At 30.8% G+C, this 10784-nt stretch overlaps 2 protein-coding genes across 2 annotated transcripts in view; one reads left to right on the plus strand and one right to left on the minus strand.

The window, feature by feature from the left end:
- Window positions 1–716, plus strand: part of LOC115881568 (protein sprint) — a 34947-nt gene extending 34231 nt beyond the window's left edge. Inside the window, exon 16 of the mRNA XM_030899112.1 lies at window positions 296–716. Within this exon, the coding sequence (XP_030754972.1) occupies window positions 296–420 (125 nt within the window). The 3' untranslated portion in view covers window positions 421–716. The remainder of the gene's footprint in view (window positions 1–295) is intronic.
- Window positions 717–1529: 813 nt separating this feature from the next.
- On the minus strand, window positions 1530–10023 carry LOC115881964 (lysoplasmalogenase-like protein TMEM86A). The gene is made up of 6 exons (XM_030899724.1): window positions 9938–10023; window positions 8728–8894; window positions 7348–7541; window positions 5107–5213; window positions 4937–5047; window positions 1530–2754 (listed from the first exon to the last, which is right to left on the minus strand). Exons 1-6 carry the CDS (start codon window positions 9965–9967, stop codon window positions 2683–2685), a joined length of 681 nt encoding a protein of 226 aa, XP_030755584.1. The 5' UTR covers window positions 9968–10023; the 3' UTR covers window positions 1530–2682.
- Between the last annotated feature and the right edge of the window lie 761 nt (window positions 10024–10784).

Raw genomic sequence — 10784 nt, forward strand, 5'->3', positions numbered from 1 at the left:
TTCTGGTCCGGTCGTAGCTCACGTCGTATTGTCGGTAAGCAAAATCCCTGTCCAAAAATTTTGACGATCAGCGCCATCATCCGTCATAATTGGGAAACTTTTGCTGGAACCATTTTTAATATTTCACTTACATGGCCCTGGACACTTTGATCTTTACCTTTACCGACTCGAGACGGGACATTGAAAAGTCTCCGAATTTTGAAACAAAACAAAAATCAGATAAAAATGTCTCCTTTGTCTGGACCCGGCATAACAATCGACATTTTTCAATAAAACTGTTATTTTCTTGTTACAGAGACGATGTTATTAGACAACGAATGTCCACAAGATTTCATGAAAGAAGGAAAACATACCATGTTGGCCTACAAAAGGATAGACGCGAAAATCGCCTGGCCTACACAGGATAAGCTCAAAATCTAGTCATTTGTTTATTGTTACTTTGTTGCCTGTCCTGTTATATTACCACAAGCCCGTGTAAATACATCCTAACCTAACTATTAATATATAAGATATAATATAGTGTAAAAGTCCTGTAAACAAGAAATAAATCCAACAATCCTTTTGATATAAACATTTAACAGTTTTTACTACTCTTGTCACTCAATACTATATTAGGCTACATTATTTATTTCGATAAACTACTGTGAATTATGTCTTTTTAATCCAATTTTTTTAATTTATTAAAGTGTACTAAATAAAAAAATAATATATTCTTATTTTGATATTTTATTTAATAACATTAGAACCTACATATGTCCAAGGAATATACAGGGTATCAAAAAATAGTATATTTAACTTTGGTAGGTGATTCTACAGATAAAAATAAAAAAAAAGATCTTATGGTAAAAATAAATTATTTTTATTTAAGCTCGAAAGCTTAAGTAAAAATAATATATTTTGTTTATTTTTAAGAAATTAAAATTGGTAAACCATTTTTCCTGAAAGTTGGTACTTTTACACACATTTTAATGCCAAAGCGAATGATTGTGTAAAATTCCGTAACAGCCTTGAAAGCGTACTTTCTATTAGGGTAGTGAGTAATATACTGGTGGTACTTCTTTTAGCTTTATAGATAGAGTAATTTCAACAAATAATATAAAAAGCTGTATATATATATATATATATATATATATATATATATATATATATATATATATATATATATATATATATATATATATATATATATATATATATATATATATATATATATATTTTTTTTTAATGATTTACTCGTTTGTAGCTCGTCCATTTCTTAAAAAACTGGGGTATTTGGCCACAATACACTATAACAAATTTTAACAACAATTTGTCAGATATTTGGGTATAAACCAAGTATATACCCAAATTTCTTTATTATACCTATTGGGTACTTACCCACCGCTAAAGTTTCAGATTTATTTTCATCACATTTTCAAGAATTCATTAAATTACATGCATGGCTAACAAAGATTGACAATTTGAAGAAGACTAATTAACCACAGTCACATGTTTCTGCGACGATTCATATAAAAATAAATAAAAAAATACAGATTGAACTAATTTTTATTTTCATATTATACCTACTAAACATTTTAAATAGAATAACACTTTAGATTAATTTTAACTTATAGCTATTACATTTTCTTTGAGTACCTACGTAAGAAAGAATCACAGATAAAATTTGTGCAGTCTACCTAAATTTATAACTATTTCAAATAGTTGGAAGACAAAAGACACACCTATTTTTTCCCAAAAAAAAAATAATTGAGCTGACATAATAAACTCATATTTATCCAGTGTTAGTTTTTATGTCTTTTTTAAGATTTTGTTTGATTGTACAGTATGCAAAATTACCGTGCACTATGCAACATACCGTATAGAAAATAGAGTATGTACTCCCTAAAGACCAAAAACATCCCCATATACAGGGTGTCCCAATGTAGGATATATCTACTGTCTATAGATAATTTATCTCTATGCAAAATTGCGTTTGTCCGCTAGGGGGCATCAAACTTTAAAAAAATAAACACGTTTTTCAGATATTTTAAGAACCGTTATTCCGACTTGAATGATATTTTAGGTGTCTATGTTTTGCTAAGTGCTTTAACATTTGCCTTTGACAAAAATCAAGAAAAAGTACGGGAAGGTTGAAAACTACCCCCACCCTTACATAAACTTTCCTTAAGTATTAATATTTTCCAACTCCACCGACGTGACGACAATTTTTCTATTAGAATAAATAAATTAATTGTGGCACATCAGTTAAATTCAGGTGAGTCGAACTTCGTAGTTTTTGCATCTTGTTAAAAATATATATTTATCTAAATCAGATGATATAATTAATTGTTAAAAATAAATGTCTTCTATCACACAAACGCGAATGAAGTTAAAAAAGTATAGCATATAAGTACATTTTTCGTAAATTGTTCTGTCCCTTAGAGACATGTCTTTTTTTTCTTTTTATTTAATATAATATCATTTTAAGAACCCTGTAAACCTAAATTAATTTAATATCACAATTACATAGTTGCACTAATTTAGTGCATAATATAGGTACATTATATAATTTGATCAACACATGCCGTACACATAATATACGTACTGTACTAACCATTCTACTCTATATGAGTCGGACGTGGATTAACATAATATATGTATATTTTATACCTTTATATAATTTTAAAAATGTCAATGTCAATATCAATATGGTGGCTCCATGACGCTTAAAGCTATTCCAAGTTGAGCAGCATAGTATGTGGATATTATAAGAACCTGAAAAAAATGTATTTTAGTACACCTCCTAAAAAATTCTACTACAGTTTATTTAACACCGTATACGAACCATAACAACTAAATGTTCGGACAAACAAAAATTTATTAAAAATTTTATTTTCATTAACTGAATTATTTACATTTAAGAAATACATTAAAAATATATTAAAATCTAACATTTCTTATGAGTATTTAAATAGTTTAGTTTCTATAAACATTAAACTAAACTGTAGGCCAATAAATAAACAAAAATATTGCACAATATTGTGAAAACTAAATGTTCGGACACTTTAAAAAGTAACTGTACTAATATGGCGTTACATCGGCATGAACTTTTGCAACCACTGCAAGCCTGTTTGGCATTGTCTTTTATTAATAATTGACGGTTGACATACGCCAAAAAATTTTTTTTGCCATAATTCACTTAATATCATCGTCAAATGGGCAACGGTTTCTTGGGAATCGTGGCACAAATTTTGTTTTGTTTTATGCCACATGTCTCGATAACATTAAGGTCCGGACTGTGCGAAGGCCATGACCTTGTCCTTCCCACTTGACACAAGAATATTTTTCAAATTTTTTTTATTTTTTGACGCATCAATTATCCCTTCTACCACGTCATACTTTTCTGGGCCTTATATATACACCTTCAAATCATAATGCCTTTAGAAAATTTCACCGTCCTTTTGAGGCAATCTTTATCAAATAGACACTCTAGCGGTGTTCGATTATATTTATTATATCGATATTGCTTCTATATCACTTGCCATTTGCGATTGGAATTATTAGCGTCGGATTGGGAAATAATTAAATTTTTTACCTTAATGTCATTTTTGTAGTTTGTGACACCAGAAGTTCCAATCCGACGCTGATAATCCTAATCGCAAACTGCAAGTTCAAGGATTACATCTGCACGCATACATGATCTTTATGAAAATGGACAGTGAAATTTCCTAAAGACATTATGCTTTTAGAGTTTATGCCCGCAATGGGTCTAGGAAGGTATGAGGTGGTAGAAAGGCACAACTAATGTGTCAAAATATCAAGAAATTTTGAAAAACAGTTTTGTGCCAAGTGCGAGAGACCTTTACCAGGATATGAATTTTATATTTCAACAGGATGGCGGGACATGCCATATGGCTAAAACTACTAAAAATGGTTTAGGGACATGAAAATCAAGGTCCCCTCATGGCCTTCGCATAGTCCGGACCTTAATGTTATCGCGACATGTGGCATAAAACAAAACAAAAATTATGCCAGGATCCCCAAGAAACCGTTGCCCATTTGACGATGATATTAAGTGAATTATGGTAAAATTTTTACTCTGGAGTATGCCAATTATTAATAAAAGCAATGCCAAACGGGCATGCAGTGGTTGCAAAAGTTCATGCCGATCTAACGCCATATTAGTACAGTTAATTTTTAAAGTGTCCGAACATTTAGTTTTCACGATATTGTGCAATATTTTTGTTTATTTATTGGCCTACAGTTTATTTTAATGTTTATAGAAACTAAACTATTTAAATACTAGATTTTAATATATTTTTAATGTAATATAATTAAATTTAAATGTAAAAATATACTTAAATGTAAATAATTCAGTTATTGAAAATAAAGTTTTTTAATAAATTTTTGTTTGTCCGAACATTTAGTTGTTAGTGCTCGTAATAGTAATAGACTGTATTATAGTTAAATGGTGATCGTTGTATTTTAAAGTTTTATATATTGTGTTCTACTGGACCGATTTTGATGAATTTTTAAGCAATTTGTATCTAAATTATTCGCCTTTTTAAACTCTCTTTCTAAGTTAAAAAGTTCCCATCTATGAATCATTTTCGTGAAAGTTTGGAACACCCTATGGAATATGTTAATAAAGCAAGTAATTTGAAAATCATTTTATAATCTATGTGCATCTTTTCTCGAAATTACGAAAAAATGATACTGTCTTCTTCAAAAGCGAATATCTCCAACAAAACTAAAGATATTGAGATGAACCAAAAAACAAACTACGGAGAAAGAATGTACCTAGATGATAAAATTAATCAAATATAATAATAAAGGCATATGCATTAGCATTTACATGGAAATAACATTGAACACATCGGAAATAATTGATATATTAGACATAAATTCGTTCATTGTTACTAATAATAGCTTGGTAGGGCAAATCATTTAACCTTACCTGAGCATGTGGTATCGGATCCAAGAACTGATTTGTACCAATTATAAAATCTGATAGTCCAAAAAGCACAGCTCCAATACATGTCACCAATTGTAGCCAAGTCCAATCAGTCTGAAATACCAAACACAATAATATAACATTTCGAAAAAAAATGTTCACTTTAAATTTACTTGTAAACGTGCTGCTGCTCTCCAGATCATCAAATTCATTAGGAAACAATATATAGGAACTCCAACCACAAAAGTTTTCGCTAAACCTGGATACAAATGGGCGACAGCTTAAAAAAATTCGATTACTAAAATACCTTATGATTGAAAAAAAACGGCGTCCCGTTGGTTTGAAAATAAACATCGATGACATTCCCCATATGAAATGACAGCGATCCTCCCTTCACAGCCATCGCTGACGCCGTTTTTTTTCGATCGTACAGTATATTAAACTAGTGCAAATTGGAATTTAAAATTCCATTAAATAAAAAAAATGAATTAAGAATTAATACTTTAAGGGCTCGAACTCACTGACGACCAGGTCGCAACGACCTGGCCGTCGGCTGCGGCCAGATGAACGACCAGTTTCAACAGAGTTGTCAAATCTAACGATTGTTTACGTTTTACCAAAGAATATTATAGGTTTTACCCTTTTTTACCAATTAGAAAATATTGTTTCAGAAATGTTAAAATATTCCAGTTAACTAAAAAGCGAAGTTGATATTCACAACAAACAAAAAGCATTGTGTACGCGTGACCGACAAAAAATGAGATATTCTGTTTCTTTTTTCTACTGATATGGTGCCCTTATCGACTTTAGAAGTAAACATATTAGGGTCATCGTAAAAAAAGATCGTCAGACACTGGCTATAAATATAAGCAGGTAGAAAGTTTAGCTTCCAGTTATTTCAATGTTTACAGTATAATGAAGAATCTACAACAGTAGTTCTATTTTTATGAATGTTTAAGTTATGGTGGGTTCATACAGCCAAATAAAATAAAATAAGAATAAAATAAAATAAAATAAGAAAGTTGGTTATATGGGATACCGTACATGCGTTCATACAGCCAAATAAAATAACAAATAAAATAAGAAGTCTTTATCTTTTAACTTCTTGTTTTATTTTATGTGAAAACGGCTTTGCGCATGCAAAAAAAACAAGTGGTTGTAGAAAAACTTTAAATATTATTTTTTTTTATTTTTTAAACATCGAAACTCAAAGGTATAATAACAGGTATCATACTAACCATAAATAGAGTAGGTATGCCATATAAAAATGTTTTGAGTTTTTACTAGAATCGACCTTTGATAAAAAAAGGGATTAGATTTAAGTTTACCTTTGATCCAGTCTGTATACTATTTCTTTGGATTTTCTGCACGTGTGCAAAAACTACACTAAAACACTATATCTTATAGAAAATAAAATATTGTGCCTTGAATTTGAGGTATTTCATCTGAAAAATTATTAATTTGGAAGAAAACCGGCAACAAGCGGCAGAAAATAATAATATTTCCGTGCAGTCTTCTGGTCGCAACGATCAACAGACGGCCAGGACGTTAGTATGTGCCATTTCATTTGATTTAATGGATTTAATGGTTTTAGAGGTAGGTGCGGCCTGGCCGGTGCGACCTGGTCGTCAGTGTGCTTGAGCCCTAATTTAGAATGTTAAAATTCAAAATAGCACACATTCAATAATTTTCTTTTAAAACAAGTCAATATAACGAGTTCGAACATTAGCAGCATATACTGCAGACATATAAGTAAAAAAGAATTCGTATAAATGTATGTCCTAAAATGCTTCGTTTCGGAGATACAGGGTGTAAAAGTTCAATTTTTATTTCAGTTTTTTCCAAATAATATCTGAACTATAGTGGATATTTGGATAAAAATCGGTGTCTGGGTATTTTTTGGCATGAGAAATTTGATTTTGATGTCAATGTGACTCCTGGTGACTCCTACTTTTAGAAGGAACCACCTACATAATTTTTAACTGGTTTGAGGATAATAACTTTTCGCCCGTACCTGTATAAAACAACTGAGTGATAAATATAAATTTCTCCAAACACAAGCTCCCTTCAGACACGAATTTTCATCCAAATATCGCGGTTACTTCAGAAATTATTTGGAAAAATTCGAAATAAAAAATAAAAAAAAAATTCCTTAATTTTATCTGCAGAATATGCTGTCGAAATTTCCCGAATTCAATTCGGACCACCCTGTAAATACGCTACTGGATCAATTAAGTAAAATTATCACAAAGAGATATGTGTAAACAATTAGTTTGTTTATTTACAGTATCATTTCACTCTACTTAATATAATCCTTATTTCAAGATGGGACAATTTGTAGTAAATGGTTAATATTGAAAATAATTAAAGACATCATTTAAATGTAACAAACTTAAAAAAAAATCACTTTTTACCTCCTATGCCGAAACAGAAGGACACCAATCCCAACCGTGGTTTTAAAGGTATTAATTGGAATGCTATAATGTAATTGATATGTCCCACTGAGAAAGCTAACATGGCTAGTAAAAATAGTTTATCCCAGAGTATAAGCATGTCGCCTATACAGTCTGCTACTAAACCCAGGAATATTCTTCTTGGATATACGGATCTGTAATAGAATAAAAGAATTGTTAGTTGTCTCCTTTTCTAAATACACATTTCCAAAAAATGATTTTATTTCCACATCTTTTTTTCCATTTCTGGCAATGTAAACTATCTAAATTGTTACTTGAGCCATTTATTTATGAATCCCCAATAATGACAGACTATCTGAAAATCTTAGGAAGATTTTGGGAAGATTACTAAAAAACCTGAGTGACCAGCGACGTAGCGTGGCGTCAATAAAAGGGGATGTAATAAATAACTAGAATTAATATTTTACCAACATAATAAAGTTTTCTTCTTTTGTTTATTAAATCTTTAATTTTGAATTTACAAAAATAAAATATATAAAAAATGTAACAGGTTAAAGAAATAATCAATTTAAAAAAAGACCTAAATTTCAAAGAAAGGTAAAAAAACTGTGAACGTATACTGGGTGCGTCTCAAAAGTGGCTCACCCCTATAACTTTTTTTTTCAGATAAAAAAAAGAGATTTGGTATGTTAGTATATGACAAAAATTAGGATTGATTGACGTATTCAATTGTTTTTGGTCACTTCCTTTTTCACCGGAAATGACTACAGCTTTGGTTTTTAAATGGCACCTTCCGCATTTTTCTACTTTATTCGATAGAAAATGACATTCTGAATAGAATGACATATCATATGTTAACTTTTTATATCCTCGCTTAATAAAAAAATCCTATTTTAAATTTCAATCTAGAGTGTCTTGGCTATATTAAAAACACTAATTCTTAATGTTTTAGTGTCTTGTCCTGGCCGGTTAAAAAATGCTTAAATCGTACTTTTAATCATTTCTCAATTTTTTCAAATGGAACGAGGGTGGCTCATTAGCATATTTAGTATTACTTGGTATTTCGAGTCAAATTTTCTTTACGAACCGCAAGTTATAATTTCAAATAAACCATATGCAAAAATGTCAAAAGTTGACATAATATGATATGCCATTCTATTCAGAGTGTTATTTTCTATCGAATAAAGTAAAAAATACCAAGCAGGGTGCCATTTAAAAATCAAAAGTTGTAGTCATTTCCGGTGAAACAGGAAGTGACCAAAAACAATTGATTACGTCAATCAATTCTAATTTCTGTCATAAACTGAAAAAATAAAAAAGTTATATAGGTGAGCCACTTTTGAGACGCGCCCGGTATAATAAAAATGTAGTAATACTTACTGTTTTTTGAATCCTACAATAACTATAAAATACATCAGACTGATAATGGGAGCACATTTCCTTAATATAATAGGAATTGTAGGGGTAGTACCGTACGGTTGAAGCCACCAGAAGTAGACTATGACACTAACAAAATATGGCAGCAGATGTTTACCTACGCTACGGACCTGGAACATTTTAAAAAACCCTATTTGAACAAAAAAATTTCTAGAATGCCTCGCTTTATGAACCGGTACTGTACAACTAATTTTGTTTATTTATCGAATAAAGTACGGGCTTCAGATAATTTTGTTTAATCGCATGTCTCGTTACTAGACCAATCAGTTAGCAGCGCATTGTTTTTATGTGGTAATTACTCAGTGGTATATATTGCCACATTGATAAAGTCCGCTTCATGTGGATTTTTTTATTATAGTTGATTGAGAATAAAATTAGCGTTTTTTGCTCTAAAATAGATTAAGTAGTTACTTAAATTTTTAGGTGACCGTCAAATTTGACATTTAAAGTATTGTTAAACTGAAAAAAAAGAATGAATAACAACTTTGAAAGGGAAAGTTAATTTTATTGTAAAAAATTTGACTTAAGTGATGCAAAATCTAAAAAACTTCTATTATATCTCCAAACACAAAATCATAAAAAAATTTCTGCGGAAATGCATCATTCGCTTTTTTCTCTTTAGAATAAATGAACTCAGTTACGTAAAAACATGTTCCTGCTTTACATTCTAAACACTCTTCTTGTGTAGATATGAACTTAATCTAGTAGATACTGTAATTTAGACATCAATGCCGTACCGTGAAAAAAACGAAAATAAAGAAAAACGAACCAACAAATCAAAACGATACAAAGCAATCGAAACACGCTGTCAGCTAAAACGCGTCTGGTTACGAATAATTCCAATTTCAAATATTGCTATATAATATTTTAACAATAAATGAAAATTGTCCACTTCCACAAGAAGTTTTTTGCGTGTCTATGAAAAAAATATCTAGAATGAAAAACAGAAACGTGTTTTCATGTAACTGGTTTCAGCTATTCTGAAGTTGAAAAACTGAAAATAATGCATTTCGTGACTTTCTATTCAAAAAGGCTTTCAAATACTAAATAAACAAATATTTCTTAAATAACTGATTTCTGCTAAAGAAAGTTGAGCCCTTGATAAAAACGAAGAAAGGCGAAAAATATTCGATTGTGTAGTCGAGTCACTCACCTGTACAACGACGCCTGGCGTCGTTACCATGACGCTGCAGTCGATCGCACTAGGTATTGAGAAAGGTCGTTTGGCAGAGAGCTCTTTTTACTGCTACAGCATAGCATAGCAGCAAAAAGTATAGATTGCACAGAAATCTTGCGCTTGCGTTTCAAGAAGCACATTTTAGTGTAGTCGAGTTTACCGATCAGATGCATATTCATACAAATATCACACGGTCAAACCATATCTATTAAATTATTGGATTTATACCACAGATAGAGGAAAGTAACCTAATATGGAATAGTATCCCTAAAGGTTGATTCTCTCTATACCTTCCATAGCAGCTCCCTTCCGTTTATATAAAATATTATATCATGTAAATGAATAGGACAATAGAAGTACGGTTAGAACGTATAGTACGCTTTGCACACTATACGTTCTGTTTCCGTTCCGTTCCACATCCTTTCCTTCCATCAACCATATATTTTTTTGGTGGACGGACTGAAGCATATCGGAAACTGCGTTGTCAAGTTCTTACATTTGTACCAGTTCTGTTAACATTTTGCTGATATTTATTCATCCTTTCACCTCTTAATTAAATCTATTACCTTTTTTAAAAGATACAATTTTTTAAAATAAAACTTGCGTAACGATATAAATTGTGCAATAAAAGATATGGAACTGATACGGAACGGAAGCTTACGTAAAGCGTTAATACAATAAAAATACGGAACGGATATGGCAGGGTATAGAGAGAATCAACATTTATGGAATACCGCCATTTCTAAGAAATAAATAGGCCTAATCGCGAAAGACCGATTTTTAATATCTTTCTGGCATTATATCGCGCAGTGAGAGTTTTTTC

Source organism: Sitophilus oryzae, unplaced genomic scaffold (genome assembly GCF_002938485.1).
Source record: "Sitophilus oryzae breed Bouriz unplaced genomic scaffold, Soryzae_2.0 scaffold_1111_pilon_pilon, whole genome shotgun sequence".
Lineage (NCBI taxonomy): Eukaryota > Metazoa > Arthropoda > Insecta > Coleoptera > Curculionidae > Sitophilus > Sitophilus oryzae.